This window comes from Bombyx mandarina, chromosome 07, assembly GCF_030267445.1.
Source record: "Bombyx mandarina strain Sakado chromosome 07, ASM3026744v2".
Classification (NCBI taxonomy): domain Eukaryota; kingdom Metazoa; phylum Arthropoda; class Insecta; order Lepidoptera; family Bombycidae; genus Bombyx; species Bombyx mandarina.
The window spans coordinates 4,299,717-4,321,991 of NC_143214.1; the positions used below are offsets into that span (position 1 = coordinate 4,299,717).

The window sequence follows — 22,275 nt, forward strand, 5'->3', positions numbered from 1 at the left end:
CAAAAAAAAACTATTTTTTTTAATTACAATAATTCAATGCTAGGTTGTGCGTCTATTGCGTAATGAAAGTGATTGCACGTTTTCCATTACCGCTTTTATTTTATTAACAATATCGTACGTTAATTCAGACACGGTTTTTCCACCCGATGTTACCCTTTCAAATTAAAACGCGCATATAATCGAAAACGATGACCCTAGAAACTTAAAGACACAAAGTCCTTCCTTGAAACGGTGTTTATGCTCTTTTTTCAAATGAGGTCTAATTAAAATACTTTATGCGGTAGGTGACAGTTTCAGCTGCTTTATTATCAATTCCCGGAACACAAACAAACACATCCCTAACCAAAAAATGAACCACCCACTCACATGTGGTGGTAGGACTTACTGGTGATAGGAACTCTTCTGAGTTCGCACGGGTAGGTACCACTACCCTGCCTATTTCAGCCGTGAAGCAGTAATGCGTTTCGGTTTGAAGGATGGGGCAGCCATTATAACCATACTGAGACCTTACAACTTATATCTCAAAGTGGGTGGTGCATTTACGTTGTAGATGTCTATGGGCTCCAGTGCTCACTTAGCACCAGCTGGGCTGTGAGCTCGTCCACCCATCTAAGCTATAAAAAAAAACATGTATATGACCATAATATTTTTTACTGCCTAAAATGGACAGAGAAACTCACAACTCATCGGTTTAATCTGACGAAAAATTGTAGTATCAATTGCGTTACAGCCCACAATGGTGATGCCCTCGAACCAGTGTGCTTACTGCGAGTTAACTTCTCGAGCGCGTAAAAGTTAACCCAAATTTGTATGGACTCGGACAGTGTTTTTACGTTAGCCGCTAGGGGCGCTTTTCCAGCTTTACCCTAAGCTCGTCCACCCATCTAAGCAATAAAAAATAAAAAAATAAAAATATACAAATTTTAATTAACTTTCACGTGATCGAGAAGACAAAAAACTCACACTATGTATACAGGAAGCAATCCAGAAACAGAATCTGCAGCCTACAAAGCCCCAATAGTTCTAAGACCAGGCCAAGCTCACCGTCGATCCAAAAAAGGTCCATCTATGAAAGGAAACTCAAATAATTATTATTTATTACCCCCTAACATCCCCTTTTAACGACACAAACGCTGACTAATAGGGTTAAAGCCCTCATCATGAACGTGAAGATATTTTTATAGTGCTCCAGGAATGCTATGAGTTTCCCAATGAAGTCGAACCCTTGACATTTCCATGATTTAATGCTTAACTGGATTTGCGTAAATACGTAACGGATATCATCATCTTATTTGGTGAGCATTATATTATATATTTGGTACCATTTCTTAAATGTGTTTTATTTTACGAACGAAAGATGTCCTTTTCCAAAAAAAAAATCTCATTTTTAATATCAACTGTTCTTCGTTACTCTCCAAGCAAAAATAGTAAATTCGATTAGTGTTAGTGAACTAAAAAATAAATTTATTACTCTGATTGAACATCCGACCTCACGACCTAATGACCATAAAGTAATTTTCGGAGTCCATAGACATCACAACGTGAATACGGTCACTTTGAGACATGAGGTCGAAATCTCGGTGGCATTGTTACATGACTATGGGCCACAAGTAACTAAAACGAAATCTATATATTAATACGTAAAGCAAAAACTTTGTATCCCTTTTTACGAAAATTGTGTGGACGGAGGAGCATGAAATTTTCCACACTTATAGAGAATATAGAGAAGAAGTGCACAATTCTAATATATTTTTTAAATAATGCATAAAAGATACATTAAATCAATAAAGAAAACATCACATACCATGTATTTGACGCACACATGCATGCATACTATTTATTGTCAAACTTTTGTTCTTGACGTCTGTTGTCAAATTGAGAATAGATTAATTAATATTGATTGTCTTTATTAATATTTTTTTATAGTATAGTTTTGGCGAAATTTGTGATTATAGAAGTATAAAATACAATAATAATAGTGTACAAACTTACAATTTCAATTAATTATAGTCGAATTTCGAAGGACCTCTAGTGTATCTTTAAAATACCAACATTGACAGAATTCATTAGTGGAACGCATTGTGGCACAACTATTTAAGTGTTAAAGTTTCTTAGAGACATTCCCTTATATGATGTCCATGGGCCTTAATGACTAATTAATACCAACGAGATCCTGATCTTCCGCCTATCTCCAGCAAAAATCCGTATTAAGCAATGTTCGTTTTAAAAACCTATCGTGTACTTTTGCTTGTATGAATTGATTCACTAATGAGTTTGCACAGCTTGTATGATACTTGTTTTGACGAAACAAAAGTTGTGGAAAAGTGTAAGTTTTGCCTAAAGTTATATGCGGGGATGTAGCTCAGTGGTAGAGCGTTCGCTTTGCATGTGAAAGGCCCTGGGTTCGATCCCCAGCATCTCCAAAGTCCTAATTTTTTTTTAACTACACTGTCTACCTTTGACACTTTAACTTTGAAAGCAATATCTGTTAGTATAATAAAAAATAGATTAAAAAAACAAAAAAAAAAACACTTTTATCCAGTATGGTATCAGTAGTTATAAATATTTTATGAACAGATATGAGTAGAAGGGTTATTTTGATAAAGCACCCCACACTTTCTTATAATAAAATCATTTTTTCTTACACTATTTTTAATTCAAATTTATTAAAATTTATTTTCATTTTTTAGTTGAATTTCAATTTTTGCAAATTTTTTTTTAATATTGAATTGTCATCGGTCCTTAATAAGTATGCCTTTCAAGTTAATCCGACGTTTTGAAGGGGGTCAAAATCATGTTCAAAAATTCCGTTAGATACTAACACACATACGTCTGAAGCTAATAAAAGCGTATTAAAATGAACACTTAGACATATTTTATTCATTGTTATGGAATACATTGAGCAATAGTGATCATTTTTTCTGAAGCATTATTCGATGGTCTTTTCAGTCGAATGATTAGTAGCCCTGACTTAGCGCCACATTGGTACGGGGTCCGGATTCAATTCTCGGTCAGTATGTATCAATAGCATAAAAAACAAATAAATAAACTAAAATTGAGATTTAGTCATAAAAGCTTTTTTTTGTTGTTGCATAAATGGGTGGACGAGCTCACAGCCCACCTGGTGTTAAGTGGTTACTGGAGCCCATAGACACTTATAATGTAAATGCGCCACCCACCTTGAGATATAAGCTGTAAGGTCTCAAGTATAGTTACAACGGCTGCCCCACCCTTCAAACCGAAACGCATTACTGCTTCGCGGCAGAAATAGGCAGGGTGGTGGTACCTACTCCCGCGGACTCACAAGAGCTCCTACCAGCAGTAATTACGCAAATTATAATTTTGCGGATTTGATTTTTATTACACGATGTTATTCTTTCACTGTGGAAGTCAATCGTGAACATTTGTTAAGTACGTATTACATTAGAAAAATTGGTACCCGCCTGTAGGATTCGAACACTAGTGCATCGCTCAACACGAATGCTTCGGACGTCTTATCCTTTAGGCCACGACGACGTCAAAGAGAAGAATTCTCCTGGTTTCGATTTAATTTCGATTTTCCTGGCAGTTATCAAGTGCTTGAAACCCGTCTCCTACCTTGAGACCTGTCCCACCCTTCAAGTTGAAAAACAAAATAGCTTCTAGTAGTGCATACTGAACTGTGTGATCCGATGGAGATACCATTTGGTCTGTGACGTCACCCTGTACAGGTCCGATTGGAACCTCCAGATCCTCTCTTTCAAGCTCAGCCCTACCCTCCGACGTTGCGCTCTTTTTTTGTTGTCTTTATTATGCAGTGCTTCGTAATTTTATAGAAGTATTGATACCAATTTGAAAGGCATTTAACTCACTATCGGCCCCGCCTCAAGATCATTTCGTATATTCATCCAACAACAGTAAACGCGATCACCTATGTAACAGAGTATCAACTGGAGAGAACAGTGCGCGAACGCATTGAAGACTAAAACCTAAAACTTAGATTCCAAACAATAACCTACTCTTGATGTGGATTAAAAATCTAAAGTAATGACGACGTTTGTTCTAGACATACATCTACAATGTTGCTTATCTAAAAGTAATTTTGTATTAGGACATGTATGAGGGGATGTAGCTCAGTGGTAGAGCGTTCGCTTTGCATGTGAAAGGCCCTGGGTTCGATCCCCAGCATCTCCAAGTTTTTAAGTATTTAGCAGACAGTTCTTTGGGACATCAATTTTGCGTTTTTTTCAACTCCGTATCTGGCTGTCTGGCACAAATCGCTTTAAGCAACAAGATACCATTTTACGTTCGGATTTCGTTACAATAATAAAATTGATTTACAGTAAAATTTTGGTAATAAATATGTATTCAATGAAAATTTCACTATAATACTTTTTTTTTCATTAGCTTAGATCAGCTATTTCGAACCTGTGGTATCCTCAGGAGTACGTGACAGTTATATCAGTATGTAACTGGAATTGGTAATTGGTAACTGAGCAGTTAAAACAGTTAAGTTATTCATATAAACTAACTTTTTTTGCTTAGATGGTTGGACGAGCTCACTGCCCACCTGGTGTTAAGTGTTAACCGGAGCTCATAGACATCTACAACTTAACTGCCACTTCGAAACATAAGTTTTAACAGTACAACGGCTGCCCCGCCCTTCAAACCGAAACGCATTACTGCTTCACGGCATGATATGTAATTATGTTTATACTAAATTTCACTTATAAAAGCTATTTTATATGATATTAATTTGTAAAGTAGGTATCTCTCCAACATCTGTTAAGATATTTAGCTGAATACTCGAAGGTTAGGAATTATGGGGTTAGGTAGGAATATAGGTAAGGATCGTGCAAATTGCACTGAAAATATGTGTGCGCATTTTAGTGTGAAATAAAAAATATTATATGCTAGATTTTGACACAAGTGTCAGAAAAAAAACTTATGAAATCTTATATCAAATATTAATGTAATAAATTTATATTTATGACTTTATTTCTAGTATATATTTACAGGTTTTTTTTTATTGCCATATAGGCAGACGAGCATACGGCCCACCTGATGGTGAGTGTTTACCGTCGCCCATGGACTTCAGCATTGCCAGGGGTGGAGCCAAGCCGCTGCCTGCCGTCAATAAGGGTCAATTTTTTTTTATATATTTTACTATAATTTTATTACACAGTGTACTCGCTCTCCGTAGTGTTAATTCAACAAACAATATAAACTTCTGAATACGTAATAAAACACAGCCACGAATTGCTCGAAGTTTGTCGACAAACAGATTGACAGTGCGACCGTAATGTGAAAGGTGAGCCCGGGAACGGGAGGAATTAGCAATAAAAACTTTTTTACAATAGCCGCGCCGGGGACTACGTGCGAATAGTGATGTAGGGCTCGACGAGTAAATTTACCCATAGACACAGACCACTGAGTTTCTCGCCGGATCTTTTGTGGGTCACGTTTCCGATCCGATGGTAGATTCTGCGAAGCACTGCTCTTGCTAGGGCCAGTACTAGCAACAACTCCGATTTGAGTCCCAGGAGCTCACCTACAGCATAGGTAGGGATAAAAATAGTTTATGTGATATTTTGTTTAGGAAAATGGGAGATGTTTGATTTTATTTATAATGAAAAATGAAATCATTCGAAACTGTGTCTAATTTTAAGACATAAACTGTATGCTCCATATGCACATTGAGATCGGGAGTAAATAAACTTTCAGGATTTTTATAAGATTAACGCAGTTTGTTTAATTAAATTTACATTATTATTTACAATTACAAATGTTTAAATAAGCTGGTAATGAGTTTTATTTATTTAAATACTATTATCATCGATACGGGCTTATGTGAGCAATCGATATGTTCCCAACACTATGGTGGTCGTTCAAGCAATTATTCTTGGGCGTAACTCATTTGAATTTCTTTATTGGATCGCTCGAAAATTGAGAGAAATTCACGTACTCTGTTTTAATTACAAAGTGTTTACATTTATTTTATTGAGTTTTCGTTGAGTATTGAAACTAATTCGCAAAAATAAACGAATAACTAAGATTTTTCCGTTAAATTATGTAGAATTAAAACTACTAAACAGAAATGCCATTTAACCCCTTCTGAAAACGAAATCACAGGACTTTAACACAATTTTACTGGTGGTAGGACCTCTTGAGAGTCTGCGCAGGTAGGTACCACCACCCCGCCTATTTCTGCCGTGAAGCAGTAATGCGTTTCGACTTGAAGGGTGGGACAGCCGTTGTAACTATACTGAGACCTTAGACTTAGACTTATATCTCAAGGTGGGTGGCGCATTTACGTTGTAGATATCTATGGGCTCCGGTAACCCCTTAGCATCGGGTGGGCTGTGAGCTTGTCCACCCAACTATGCAATAAAAAAAATTAAAAAAACAACAGGAGAATAATATTCAATTGTTAATTTATGCTTAAATACTTTTCCTTCTTAGTGAACTCTTAATTTAAAGTCAAGTGTCTGGACATCCCTGTGTGTTTTACGAACTCATTCGGAAATTGAGGATGTCACGAACAACTGTTAACTTTACAAATAGTTTAATTAATTGTAAATACTGTTCTCGAAGATTTTTATGAGTCGCCGACATGATAAAAATGATAAAAACTGTAAAAATATCTGTAAATAAATCGAGACAAGCTACGAACTATTCGAAGTGTTTTATATTATATTTTACTGGTGGTAGGACCTCTTGTGAGTCCGCGCAGGTGGGTACCACCACCCTGCCTATTTCTGCCGTGAAGCAGTGATGCGTTTCGGTTTGAAGGGTGGGGCAGCCGTTGTAACTATACTTGAGACCTTAGAACTTATATCTCGAGGAGGGTGGCGCATTTACGTTGTAGATGTCTATGGGCTCCGGTAACCACTTAACACCAGGTGGGCTGTGGGCTCGTGCACCCATTTAACCAATAAAAATATATATTATATTATATATTAATAACAAGTTATTCAACAATAAAATTGCTTTAAGCGGTTTTTTTTAAGTAATATCCACGTTTCACGAAATAAACCTAAAGTGTAGTGCTAAATATGTATAAACAGTGCAATTGCGGGATTGCGAATACATCAGCGAGGAGTCTCCATACATTGCGTTAATAGCGCCATCTCTCGCCGAAGCACATAAAACTGAATGTTTTATGTAATGCCCCGAAGCGTACCTTCGGTTTAGGAAGAAAAATGGCGTTGATATCATCAATCGGGAATTGATTGAATTGTTTTTTTTTTTGTAGCTTAGATGGGTAGATGAGCTCACGGATCTTTGGTGTTAAATGGTAACCTGAGCCCCTGAGAAATGAGTTGTAAGGTCTCAGTTTTAACAGTACAACGGCAGCCCCACCGTTCAACCGAAACACATTACTGCTTCACGGCAGAAATAAGCATGGTGGTGGTATCTACTCGTGCGAACTCATAAGACGTCCTACCACCAGTAGTTGTTTGTGATTTAATAAAAAAAATGAATATAACTGAATATATTGAAGAGTAAGAGTGCCAAACAAGAGAAACGTTTTTACCACTCATTACTTATACGGTATTACTTAGATATAATACCCGCGCAAATATTTATAAAAAGGAATTATTGATTATATACTAATTTTTTATTGCCCTTGCAGGTAGACGAGCTTATGGCCCACCTGATGGTGAGTGGTTACCGTCGCCCATGGACTTCAGCAATGCCAGGAGCAGGGTCAAGCCGCTGCCTACCGTTATAAATAAATAGTAAATAAAATCTATTTATGGGCTACATTCTGCATAAGTAGATAAATTCTACGGTATTAACTTATGATCATGTTATATCTGGATTAGAAATACGGCAACTTACTAAACCGAGCAATCTTCAATCTAAGAAGACGGCAAAGAAAGAAATTTATTTGTATAAAATCCTTTTTTGTTGTTATAATATTACATATATTGTAGTTACACAGTGCACGATTGATATTTATTTTGGTAATAAATGATACTGTGGAGCTAGGCTATGTCTACGCCTTATTCTCCATACTTATAAAACAGTCGAATTGTTTGTTTAATTCAAAAAAAATATTTTGTAATCGATAGGTAATTAATAAGGGAATCGTAGATCAGTCGTTGCGTAAATTCTAATCACACTTATTCGAGTAGGAACGTACTTAATTTCATTTCTACTACTTAGTGGCATATATCTAAGTAAATATGTATCACAAAGTTAGGTAAAAACTCCTTAAAAAATGTCACATCAAATTTTAGATCTATACTAACGTACACGGTAGATAACACTCTTTTTAAAAACAGCACAGCTGCATTCGTGACTTAATTAAAATACTATCGATTCAAAACTAGTTTAAGTAATGTAATAATGCACGTATAAAAAGTACTTTTAAATTTTGTCAACGTACCATAGATTTTATTAGTCAATGTGGACACAAAACTTTTTGATAACTAAATGGACATAACAATAGTGCATCCTGCAATATTTTACAATTTAAGTACTATTTTATTGGCTTCATTATCCTAGGCATCGTTTTTTTCATCCTGCAATACTTCACGGCGACCGGAATCGACAACACGAATAAATCTTATCAAACGCGTATAGAGGAAAATATATTGCGCACGACGAAACTAAAAAAGGAAAACTAAAACATTTTTCAAAACGGCAAAATTTATGGACGTACAATTGAATTTCACAGTTGATTTGAGCGGCCTGGTGGGACCGCTCGAGAAATCCTTTCGGTTTTCAAATTCGGAACGCATCTGTCAAATAACGGCGGGAAAACATAGACCGCGGAGCTGCCAGCCCAACCAAGGGGTCGCCATGTGTCAAACAGGAAATAGTTATTTATGGGCACCATTCACAAATTGCATTCGTGGCCGAATTGATATATTGGAATGTTTTATATGCAAATGCCGTTCTAAAAGGAATGGGTTGGCCCAGAAACTGATCTTAAATGATTTAGATGTACGCTACGAATCTTTAGACAAGAATAACGATACTTTACTGCACAAAAAAATATAACATACATTAAAAATAAATTACAACGCAGGCTTAGCTTGAACAATGAGGCAAACGTTCTAAGGCAGGCACGCGGATAAGTAACAAAGAAATTAACGGGCTATTTTCACTGTATGAGTTACGTAACTTTAAGAAATGCCTGGCCCGGACTTTGCCTGTATTATTTTTACTAGGTAAGGCTAGCAGGAGAGTTCACGGGCCAGCTCACAAACCAAATGTCAGCCGCCTAATACCATTAAAACTTATGTTTGAAGTCTCAATGTCATTGGAACGTCCAGGAATATCAGAAAACTATCAGGAAGTTTCGAAAATTACTAGCACCTAACCAATCTCAAAAACATTCATACAAATTAGAGTTCGCCTCTTAATCGAAATTCTCACATTCAAATTCAAATAATAATCACTGCACACATTTAGTTTCATTATATTAGTACCTGATTACATTTTTTCATTTGCCAAAAAAAAACTGACACTAAAGCTACAAACATCGGTTAACAAACGAGATTAGGAACTAAATTGTTGTTTTTTTTGTCTTATTTGAAAGAATAAAAATTATTTCCGAATTAATTAATAAACGGTTTTACTAAACAGAAGATATTGTATTACATTGACAATGGTGTAACGTGGTACTTTTTTTACTCTTCTTTTTCTAGTAATCTCGAGGGGTTATTCTAGATTCACCCGGCTAGTAGGTGAGCTCACGGGGCTCAACCGGGAGTGTTACTAGCACTGACCTTAGCAAGAGGCGTGCTTCGCAGAATCTACCGCCGGATCGGAAACGCGACCCACTGAGAAAACGTGGTACATAGACTTATTTATATATAGATTAATCGATTTTGTTTTAGTCGTAATTCACAAAAAAATTAAAATATAATAGGCAGGTTAATACGCACTAAAACAAATATTAAAAATCAACACAAACATACAATATAACGATATCATCGCTAAAATGTATCTCGTTAGTAAATTCAACAAAGCGGATTCGAAAGGTTTTATTTGAAACAATTCAATACAATTTCTCTATTCCCATATATTTGAGTCACGTTTGTTTAGACAATATTTTACCAAACGATTTCGTTGCTTCAAGTGAGGTCAACTCGGAGGGCACACGACCCTATCGGTTATTCAAAGACAGAGCATGATACATTGCCTATTTTAAAACTGTTTAATGTCATCGATGATGCATGATGCGAGTTTGTGCAACAGGTGCATTATTGAAATTCATCTTATCATCGGCTTTGTTTAAAAAGAACCAATTAAATCAATTCAGTTTAAATTTCAAGTCTTAAACTACTTGAAGCAGAATTAAGTTCTTTAATTAATCAAATAGCTCTTCTTTTTTTTTTTATTGCTTAGTTGGGTGGACGAGCTCATAGCCCACCTGATGTTAAGTGGTTACTGGAGCCCATAGACATCCACAACGTAAATGCGCCACCCACCTCGAGATATAAGTTCTAAGGTCTCAGTATAGTTACAACGGCTACCCCACCCTTCGAACCGAAACGCATTACTGCTTCACGGCGGAAATAGGCGGGGTGGTGGTACCTACCCGTGTGGACTCCCAAGAGGTCCTACCACCAGTCTTCTCAGACTAATAATTTAAAACATTAGAGTTTGAAGTCTTGATGATGGAAATCTTCATCCCTAAAAGACGACAGGTGCTCTTACAAAATACTAACAATACAATACGACTCCACCGAAGTTCCAATTACACAAACAGTTACAAGTTTTCTAAGGAAAAACACACTTAGCATCGAGAATGATTAACGCGATAAAGGTGTTGCACCATGTTATAAAAATAAAAATCGCAAAATTTGTAAATTTGCGTGGTTAATGGATACTGAGTTCGGCTACTGCGTGTCAAGGTCTATTTAAATTTAAAGCAGTCAGCCAGTCATCGAGATCATGCTTAAAGACACACACATAAATCACTAATATTCAGCGAACTCGTAACGTGTTTCATTCTGAAACACGGCATAGTCGTTATAAGCAACAGATTTCAACCTAAATTCCCAAGGTAAAACAAACTATTGTAGAACTTCGAAAATAGCTTCATAATGAATGGTGAACCGTAAGGTTGTTTACAAGAGGACCGAATTGTCCGAATCTTATCACATGGTCGAATCAGCTGTTTACAAAAAGTATACCAGATTCTAAGCAAATTGTACCAACTGGTAGAAAACTGTAGAAAAATATTTTCATCTGTAACATGTTTATCATATAAGTACACATCCTGGTAATGAATTAGAAACTATGAACCGTACTCAGTCAGCTAGATACAGTAATTAATTGTTTTTAGATTAGTTTTTGAAGTGAAAACTTCTTTAGAATCGTTGTGATTTCAAACCGGATGCAACGGAAAAAACGACAGGTAAGAGACACAAATACAAAAATGTGTAGGATAAAGCCAGCAAAGAATGAGACAGAAATATACATACTATTTAATACAGCGCCATCTGTGAGATTTTTTAATACTAACGTGTGTATGAAAGCTCTTGTAGTGAAATTTAATTTAGGATTATACGTGAAATTAAAATATCAATTGACAGAGGGCGCTACCTTACAATTATTTACTAATGACAAAATTTTACATATACTTAAGACGTTTAGGATAATTGCATTTTAATTTTGGAAGGTTTCACTTCTACCACGTGTGAATTGCACACATTTTTTTTTGCACATCGCTTAATTACTCTAGTAAACCTAACAAATAAAATATGAGCATTTACAAATATACTACTACTATATAGACTATTCAAATACTATGTGCTTAAAGAATAATAATATTAAACTAAACAGGAATTAATATTTTTTAATATCTAGCAACACCGAAAATTTTTTTTAGTTTACTCTGTCGTTCATTCCGACCGCGCAAACGCGACGCTTTACTCAGCTGTTTGACCTTGAAACTACAAGCATTTTTTCTGTTAATCATGGAATTTGGCGAAAAAGTTGTGTTGATAACCGGTGCAAGTTCGGGTATAGGTGCGGCCACAGCTATTCACTTTTCGAAATTATCGGCACAATTAGTACTTGTCGGTCGAAAAGAAAATAATTTACGTCGAATCGCGTTATACTGTGAAAAATCGAAAGGAATCAAACCTTTCACTATCACTGCTGATGTCACCGATGACGGCGACACCCAAAGAATAATTAATGAAACCATTGAACATTATGGAAAACTTGACGTTTTGATAAACAACGCCGGAGTGATCGGTATGGGCGGCATCAAAAATTCCACAATGGAAACTTATGACGACGTTATGTCGACTAATTTGAGGTCGGTTTATCGATTAACAATGCTGGCGGTTCCGCATTTAATACAGACTAAAGGATGTATCGTGAATTTGTCGTGTATAGCGGGTACAAAGCCCAGTACAATGGCTTTAGCCTATAACATCTCGAAAGCCGCATTAGATCACTTTACTAAATGTGTTGCGTTAGAATTAGCACCAGATGGCATTAGAGTGAATTCTGTTAACCCGGGATTTGTAAAAACGAACTTATTGAAAGGAATCGGATTAACTGAAGATCAATTAGAGTTGTTCGTAAAAAACGTTGTAGGGAACATGCCTCTAAAAAAGCCTGTTGAAAGCGATGAAGTTGCTGCGTTAATCGCCTTCCTTTCCAGTGATAAAGCGAAAAGTATTACAGGATCCATTTATGTTATCGATGGGGGCAGTTTGCTGCGCTGATAATAAAATTATTTTCTGCGTTGTATGAAATGTATCAATGTGCTTTTTATTAACTGTATAATCGACATACATACAGTATTATAATAACAACTACTAGTCTTATCGAAAGATCTACGAATATTTAAAATGTTGATTAAATATTTAATTATCATAGATGTTTATTTTAATCATTAGATAAGTATAATCTGTTAAAATGAAATTTCATTTAAATAAAATTGTGTAAATAAGTGAAGTTGATTTTTTTGATTTCGCCTTTCCTATTATGATTATTATGAAACATTCTGGTCACTTAAACACATAACAAGGTTTATCTGTCATGCATTCTGATGTGATTAAGGAAATGGCTCTATTCAAAGTTTTTCTTAGACGCCGGGGTGGGTAGTGGTTCCCTTGGCATTGTTGATGTCCATGAGTAGTAATGTTGACTACTAACCATCAAGTGAGCCCTTCGCTCAGCTTACAACAAAGATAATAAGAATATTGCAATCGAAGCATTTTAAGAATAAGTAAGTAGTTTAAAGCTTAAAAAAATGAGTCTTCTATTATCAAAGCAATCTGTGCATTTGAACAAAAAAAATTTTATTGATATGTCAATACAGATTGATTTTAATATAATCGTCTCCTTCAAAGAATACGGTTCAAAACCTGCATTAAATAAAGGTTAATAGTTAACCTGTTATTTATCTAAGATGTCGTTCCGAAGAGTTTTGTGACTGCCAATGGAATACAAAGTCAATAATTCGTTTTTCTGATTTACCAATCATTGTCCAAAAGTCAGATTGCCGGCTTTGATAATAGTCGACCCAAATACGCTTAAACAGCAAGTCGAACAAAATTGTTGCTGGATGGTAGGTACATAAAGTGATTGTACTGTCATCGATCCTTGATACATGTACAATTCTTAAATCGAACGACATCTTAATGTTGCTGAAAGTTTAGTTGAAATAGTCCGATAGACTAATTTTTTTTTTTTTAAATGTACAAATCTTACCTACATCAATGAAAAATATACTCTATCCTGGTGAATAGTTTAAACATAATGATTGATATTAACGATTACTAATTTAATGATTACTTTCAATTTAATAAAGGTAAGATCCATGGGAAGAAGTATAACATCATCGCTTTTTTTTACGATATTCTCGAATAGGATATAAGACCAGACAGATATTTCCGTCAAACCGATCCCCAGTCTAGATTAAGTGCCTAGACTGAAACGGCACGCGCTATTACCTAGTTAAAACGAACGATGTGAGATATACTGCACAGATCAAAGATAGAACACATGCTGGGAACCTAGAGCTGAACAAAAACTTGATCATGATCCACATACTTTGATTGCGAACGTAAAATTGACTTCGTGTTTTTAATTGTCGTCTTGTGATAATAAAACTTTTTTAGAATGCATTAAATAAGAACAACGGTATTTAATGTGATACTTATTCTAGGCTACCTATACCTATCACGAAGCAATCGGTTTAAAATGTAAGAATAAATATTATGTTAGTCTTATATTTCGACATGGACGGTCGCATTTACATTAAAAAGCAAACGATCCCGATAACCACTTAAGATCACCTAAGGAATGAGCTCATTTATCTATTTAAACGCAAATTTAAAACCGATATTCGTAGTAAAGCTCTGAATTTAAAAGCTAAGAATTACACGTGTATTTTTTTCAAAATCAATAGATCAGACAAAACTTCGTAATTATCCATAAATACGACCACAAACTGCAGAATCAAATCGTTAAAATATTTACAAGTTAATGCCTTTTTATCAGTAACAAGATCACGAGACCTTGTATGCTCAGAAAATACTATAAACGGATCCCTTCTAGTATGTACATATTGATTGAAATAGAAACAAAAAACCATTTGTTCAAAGAGAAAAACTGTTTTGCTATTCAAAGCGAGAAAACAGCAATTACGGTTACCATTACTTTTGTTTTGTTGCACGACATTTACATGAAAGTAAGACTACAATCAGATCGTGCGTTAAATAAATTAAACGGCACACTTTCATGTACCGAAGGTAGATGCTAAGGAATATCACATTCAAACCAGTCTAATAATCAAAATGAAGCGGAGGTCAAGTATTAGATGAGAATATTAGAAGAATATGTTGTACGGGGATGTAGCTCAGTGGTAGAGCGTTCGCTTTGCATGTGAAAGGCCCCGGGTTCGATCCCCGGCATCTCCAACTTTTGCATTATTTTTTTCAAAGAATCCTATTTTTAAAATACTACTTGATACCAAAACATCTGAGATAGATATTCGATTACGTCCTTCAACATTGTAAGTGTAAAAATATCAACTATGGTTTACATTACGGTTTCACATAATGCCTTAACAATACTTTTTTTTAATATGAATTTTAAATAAATTAATATCGTCTTCCATTTACGTTTAAGCGGTAGTTTATTGCTTCCAACAAGGTCTCCCTTACACAGTAGAAGACATGTGAAATATATTTCAGGCTGCGCTGCATCCATGTTTTTTTTTTATTATTCCTTGAAATCTGTTACCTAACCAAAAAATAAAAATAAAATACACAATGGATTAGAAAGTTCAATAAGGGAAATAAAAAAATAAAAACAACCAAAAAAATGGTATTAAAAAGTTCAGCAATATCTTGATACAATAAGTTCATATTTCAATCATATTTATTGTTTACACTGAAAAATATTTCGTTACACTAATTTTATTTTAAAATATCGATATCCATAGATAATTCAAAAGTAATTCTGAGAATCTTAACTTATTAATTTAAAGATCTCGTCAACGCACAGGAATGAAAACAATCAATATTATTTGATTACCATTTAAAAAGTAATTTAAAATATTTACATCAGATTTAGATCGATTTAGTTATCGACGCTTGAACACGATTCAAAGACACGAGCATTAACCTCTACTCTAGCAACACTAGGTATACAATGAACACATTGTAACTCGGGACACACCTAACAAAGTTTCACATTCAGTTTAGGATCTCAATTATACGCACAACTACGAAACTCATTCTCAAATATACTCATTCGAACACACTATTTTATATTTAAGCTAAATGAAAATTTCAAACTAAAATAAATGTATTACTGTATTCACTAAACAATACGGTAGGCAGCGGCTTGGCTCTGCCCCTGGCATTGCTAAGTCCATGGGCGACGGTAACCACGCACCATCTGGTGGGCCGTATGCTCGTCTGCCTACAAGGACAATAAAAAAAAACTAAGACTTAAATATGTGTGTATTGTTCAATTACTTAATTACAGTCCACACGTTAAGCGCACATTACACAAAACCCTCTCGTGTTTTATTAGTCACATCAAAAACTTTAATAGCTAAAACATCAACTAAATAATTTATTTATTTGTAATATGAGCAGATCCATTAGAATTAATGAGTTACGAAGATACTTAATGATTTTACAAAAAAAACTTAGTTATTAACTTTAAAATGACTGTGAGTATTTAGGTGTGTCTCTTGCACGATAATTAAAAATGTATATGTAGTATGTAGACTTTTGAATTTGTCCGTTTATCCTAGTTTCGAAGGTTTCTAGTTCAATTTTTAAAAAAGCTCTATAGTTAACATCAATACAATTTTGAGTTTTTAAATCAGATTACACGCACATAAATAAACATACAATCCAATTTGTAAAAATTAAAAATTTAAGTCATTTGGTTCAAATACTTAAATAATTTTTTATTATTATGTATAATTACATTTTTTCGGACGTATCTACGTTGTAATCTTTATATTTCGTTAACTGATACATTTAACACTTTTACCAATCTCTAGACTAAACAAGGGTGACCAGGAATGTGTATATTCTGTATAAAAGCTCTAAGCTCTTAACAACTCATTATATTTGACTTCTAATTTACTTACTGTATTAATCGTCAATTTCGACAGTCTCAATTTATTAATTTGCATAAAAGCAATTCTTACTGTTCAATCTTTGTTTTTGTACTTTTTTTCTTAACCAGTAATTTCGATAGACGGCCAACATATTTCCTCAACTCTAATGTTATTTATTATCTCAATTAGGGACGTCGAAATTGTTCGAGTTTCACATTTTAAATTACTAATCGTATAATTTATAATTTTTATTTATAAAATAAGCTCTCTGCTAGTCCATACGTCACAATCGATTTCGATCTGTCCACTGCCGATATCCGCTCATGATTATTCTATAATCGATTTCATTAAAAGAAAGATCGATACATCAATATTAATCTTAACATGTGATATTAATGTGTTCTATTCCAAAATTGATTCGATCTTTCTTTGCGTATATCGATATAGCTTTCAGCGCTCACTCTACCAAACTTAACCGTACTTTCGTTGGCCATCCCACATGAGTAACGATGAGCAAACTTCTCTGCATTTTTTGTTTATATATAAATTACTCTCGAACACACAAAAAATTTACTATTTATTCACATTATATTTAAATACAACACAATTTTGTTGTCACAAAACATTAATATAGTATCGATAAAAAAAATCTCAGGTCGTAATGTTTCGCATGACAAAAAAGAAATCGTTACTTCGAACGGTAACATCGTCGATACAATGGTTTATAATATAGATCAGTGCTTCTCAATCAATGATAACACTTCGAGGATACCAATTAAGCAAAATAAAAGGTAACGTAATGATGTTATTTCGTTCTTCAAGTTGAAGCCATCGACCTTGAAATATTCATCAAACTAATTGAGAAGCACTAATATAAAAGCACATTCTACACGCTCAGTCTTGCTCAGACACCACAGTTCATTTAAAAAGTTGTTCAACGCCAAAACTAGTTTATTTTGGTTTGCGTAGGATTATCTGTGCCGTGTGTTGTCTATTAACGAGTGACGTCAGCAACAAGACTGAGCGCGCAGACGGCGTACGGTCTGGAGGCGCGGGCTGTTCATTCGTCGCAGCTGATGATGATCATGTAGGCGGGGAGGCAGCGGCGCCGGCGCTAGGCGCGCGCCTCGAGCGGGGGCGGCGCCGCGAGCGACAGGCCCGCGCCCGCCGAGCAGACGGAGCCCGCTGACTGGCGCTCCGATACGGGCGGCGACGGCGCATCCACGTCATTCTGCAACGATCCAACGCGCTCAGCTCGGCCGCCGCCCGCTACACAACCGGACCGACGACGGGACGGGACGCGACGGGACGGGGCGGGACGGGGACGCCGGGGGGAGCGGGACGGGACGGGACGGAGGAGAGGGCAACGTTACTCACTCGATTTAAACTGTGACGTCTCATAAACCACTTTTAATTTCTTTATCTTCCTAAAATCGTGAACTCTTTTAAGAATACTCATTTATTATAATCTCACGCTCGTTTAATCTATTTCATATTGACAATGCTTCCAATACTTTCAAGACTCTTTGAAACGTATTATTAATATAGTAAATTAGTTCGGTAAAAACCGTTTTAGACTATCTGATCAAGTTACTTCGAAAAGATGTTTCTGTTTGAAGCAATATTTACATTTAGCAGTTTTGATCAGTATGTGGGGCGTTTTAAGTTAAAAAAAAATGTATGCAAACTGTTGTTAACTAAACACAATCTTAAATTTTAAAAGTTAAAAAAAGTAGTTAAGTGGTTTGTGAATCGTCACATCGAAACTAAAATATAAGTGTGCTGTTGATGTTTATATATGATATAGTGATTTATTTCTAAAAATAAGAATAAACGAAAAACAAATGATTTATTTTAAAAAACATATTTATAACAGTTTGAAAAGAAAATGACTATATTACTCTCTCTCTTAACCGGGAGTTACTTGCTCAAGCGGTTAATGGTTAGAAGCTTTTCTAATAATATGACTTATTACTGAATTTGTGTGAAATTAATGATTTGCACTAAAATCATAATATTAACCTTTTTTTTTTGTTTTAAACTACTTTTTGAAAAAGTAATATAATAACGCGAGTGGAAATATATTTTGCTAATTGCATTGATGGTATGAACAGAATTCAAATTTTTTTTTAATAAGTATTAGGGTATATAATAGTTGAACTTAAATTCCAGATTTCTCAATCAGCACACCGCCGAGTGGTTTATGTCGCCGTTCTTGTGAAGTGAAAATGGTAATGAAGTAATGAAAATAAAAAAAAATATATGCAAAAAAGCAACAAAGCTAGCCACAGAAGAAGACCAACATTGAAGACTAACTACTCTGTGAAGTCAGTAGTTGTGATTAAAATGACCAGTGTATTTAGTGCGAGTTTTTTAACGTTCTCGATAGCGTAAAAGTTAACCCAACTTTGTATGCAGTTTGGAACAGCGCCCCTAGCGGCAAACATAGGCAAACGATCCCATCCCATACAAAATATATGAGCTAACTTTTACGCTATCGAGGGCGTTAAAAAACACGCACTAAGCACACAAATCAATAGTAATGACTGTATGAATTAAAATTTTAAAACCAAAAGTAATTTGTGTTAGTATATAGATTAGAATATCATGCCATGATTAGATGTTTAGTCTCGTTAATAACACAGATATACGTATGATTACAATAATTAAATATGTTAAAAGAAATAAACGTGTATAAATATATAAATATATATAGTTCTTAGCACTGCCAATATTTTAAAATTTTACATGACAAATAGTTATAGCTTTACACAATTACACTACTGTTTGAATTACGAATTAAAACTTTAACTTCAACACATAAGGTTTGATCAATAAAAGTATAATATTTTCATACGCCATTAAACCTAAGTCATCATTTAAAAAAATCTAAAACTAATATTTCAGAATTTCTATTAATAAAAAATTTACAAAAATATTAGTAACTACAACTAAACGGTACCTTCCGAAATACAGTAGGCACGTACGTGTCTGTGTGAGATTCGATTTTATTTTTTTTCTACACAATGACAAATATTCACTTAGAATGTTCATAAAACCATTTGATAATTTCTCAAATTTCGGATCCATGCGAATTCAATAATTGCTAATTCGGATTTAAGGGTATAAAAACAACAAAACTAGTTATTTTAATTTTATAAAATTCATAATAAAAATAAACGTCTCTTCCTATTTCATTGGAACATCACTATATATCTATCTAGCTCTATAACATTAGCGATAAAATCTATAAACAATTATTGTCTCTAGCCAAAAACACAATTTTGATCGGTTTCTATTGTCTATGACGTAATCACTCAAAAGTCTATTCGAGCACGGCGCCGGCTCAGTGTTGCCACCCTCCGCCTGCATACTACACACTTACTGTGAGCGACGTGCTTACAACCGAAATAGGCTCGCCTGAGCGCGTTTGTCACTTTTCCCTGGACCCACAAATGTTAAGTTTAATTCTTTATTTAATAACGTATTCATTTTAAAGGACAATGAAAAACAAGAACACAAAAGCATTGCTTTTTTTTCATTTACGAGATTCTATGTATTATTAAGGTATAGTCGTTATTGGATGCATTTAAAAAGCTCTCCACGTCGGACCAGCATTACACTCGAATTGTTTATGGTTCCTATATTTTTTATAACCTATTAAAATGGCAATGTAATATAGTATTCCTTTTAAATGCCTACATTCGTAACATTCCCTATTTAATAGTTAAAAACAAAGTGTTTATATTATACATACATAAATAAATGGGTAAATACACTTAAGGAAAGCGTCATAGAATTATAACCTTAACAATATTCACAATATTGCGATTTCCAATTACATAGTTAATACATTGAGATTTAGAATTGTAAGAATTTCGTAAAAATTCCGTATTTATTTTTTTGTTTGCTTATTTTGCTATAATTCTATATTTATTTACTTTAAATGGACTATAGACTTATTGTGTTTAGTATTAAAATACATCGTATTGTCAAGATTACAATTGACGCATAAGTATAACCTGATCAATGTTTCGATAAATATTAAACGAAAATATTACATGTGATCTTTCGTTCTAGTTTTAATCCGTTAGAATATTACGATACATTTCGCAAATTTTTGTTTTTATCTCATAAACCACAGACAACCAGAACGAGATATCAACTCGTAAACCCACACCAGAGACAAGAGACGTATGCAGTGAACAATAATGGCGAATAAAAAATAACGTGTGATAATTTAACCCGAGCTGTCGGAACTGCTCAACACCGACTAAACCAAATTCACGTTGTGGTTACTGGCATTACATTAAACACCATCAGAACAAGTTTCTTTTTCATATTACCTTATGTTTTTTTTCCTACCTATTCACTGGTAGCTTATGAGGTTATTCTAGCTACGCCCGAACGGATAGGTGAGCTTACGGGCTCATCCTGAGGGAATTTGCTAACACAAGACCATAAGACCTTAGCAAGAGCTGTGCTATATTGAGACCTTAGAACTTACATCTCAAGGTGTGTGACTCGTTTACTTTGTAAATATCTATGGGCTCCAGTAACCCTTAACACCAGGTGGGCTGTGAGCTCGTCCACCCATCTAAGCAATAAATAAAAAACGAAAAAAGAATCTGCCACCGGATCGGAAACGCGACCCACTGAGAAGACCCGGCGAGAAACTCATTGTTTCAATTTACGTTAAAATTATTTTTAAGCCTAAAGCGTGCTATCGATCATGAATAACCTATCTTTATAGTTTTTAACATTTTTTTCGTTTTTTAGTCAAATATTACACAATTTAACTTGTGCTAATTATATAGTTATTGTTAATTGGGAGTTATCTGAGACGTGAGAAGTTATACCCCTCACCGAGGTAGAGTTCCCCTACTAGTGCACTTATTGACTGCGCGTGTCTGGACATTATTATTACTGCGTACAATAGATTGGGGAGAAATAGTGACTAGAGGTTAGGGACAAATCTGGGATGTCACAATACTTTTTTTGAGTTGTTAGATTTAACTTTGCTGAACTGAAAATTACTTATTTAGTGTTTAAAAATATTAAATAGTTTAGTCATCAAGGTTTTGTAACTCATTAAAGATATTACAAAGTTAATTTACCTAAAGTTAGATACCTACTTAACAACTAAATAGCGCCAGCCCTATCGAAAAACTCCATTGCCCCCTTAAGCGACTAGATTCACCCAACGCCTGGGTGAACAGGGACAAGCGAGTTTTTGTAGCTTTTTACGATTATTCATTAATAAGCTATACCTTAATGCATTATAAATTAAAATTTAAACTACCGGACCTATAAACAAATGATAAAAATCAATGTCGAACTTAAAAAGTGTCCCGTTTCCCGCCATTTTACGAAACCAGTCGATTTTAGAATGAACTGTTATTTACAGTTTTTTTCTAGATTGCTGGGAATTGACTCAAAAGTCCGAGTGCTTACCGTCGAGCCTTTAAGTAATTTGTATATACCGAACAATGGTACATTGGTTGTTGATGCAGTTACGACAGCTCCCCCCCCCTCCCCTACCGGGGCCACAGCGCGAGCAGGAGCGAGACGAAAGCCAAGACCGCGTGCACCCAGCGCTCGATGCGAACGCGCACAGAATCGAACCTCGAGCTCACTGTTACCTTTAGCGGGACGGGCGGCACCTCCAGGTGGTACCCGATGTCGCACAGGTTGCGCAGCAGCTCGATGCCTGCAACCAAACAACA

At 35.0% G+C, this 22,275-nt stretch overlaps 2 protein-coding genes and 3 non-coding genes across 9 annotated transcripts in view; 4 read left to right on the forward strand and 1 right to left on the reverse strand.

Moving 5' to 3' along the window:
* Positions 1–2,351: 2,351 nt before the first annotated feature.
* On the forward strand, positions 2,352–2,423 carry TRNAA-UGC (transfer RNA alanine (anticodon UGC)). Its single transcript has one exon. It is a non-coding gene; the product is annotated as a tRNA-Ala (tRNA).
* Positions 2,424–4,101: 1,678 nt separating this feature from the next.
* TRNAA-UGC (transfer RNA alanine (anticodon UGC)) lies at positions 4,102–4,173 on the forward strand. The gene has a single exon. It is a non-coding gene; the product is annotated as a tRNA-Ala (tRNA).
* Positions 4,174–11,825: 7,652 nt separating this feature from the next.
* Positions 11,826–12,915, forward strand: LOC114250175 (uncharacterized). Its single transcript, XM_028183940.2, has one exon. The coding sequence runs from the start codon at positions 11,922–11,924 to the stop codon at positions 12,681–12,683; it is 762 nt and encodes a 253-aa protein (XP_028039741.2). The 5' UTR covers positions 11,826–11,921; the 3' UTR covers positions 12,684–12,915.
* A 1,898-nt stretch (positions 12,916–14,813) lies between these two features.
* On the forward strand, positions 14,814–14,885 carry TRNAA-UGC (transfer RNA alanine (anticodon UGC)). The gene has a single exon. It is a non-coding gene; the product is annotated as a tRNA-Ala (tRNA).
* A 445-nt stretch (positions 14,886–15,330) lies between these two features.
* Positions 15,331–22,275, reverse strand: part of LOC114250173 (uncharacterized) — a 29,031-nt gene continuing 22,086 nt past the window's right edge. For 2 of the 5 annotated variants that reach the window (XM_089728629.1, XM_089728626.1), the window contains 2 exons: positions 22,192–22,259; positions 15,331–17,780 (listed from right to left, as the gene is read on the reverse strand). In XM_089728629.1, coding sequence (XP_089584755.1) covers positions 17,664–17,780; positions 22,192–22,259 — 185 coding nt within the window. In that variant the 3' untranslated portion in view covers positions 15,331–17,663. Of the gene's footprint in view, positions 17,819–19,934; positions 19,993–22,191; positions 22,260–22,275 lie in introns of all 5 variants that reach the window. The other 3 variants (XM_089728627.1, XM_089728625.1, XM_089728628.1) reach the window with 2 other exon arrangements.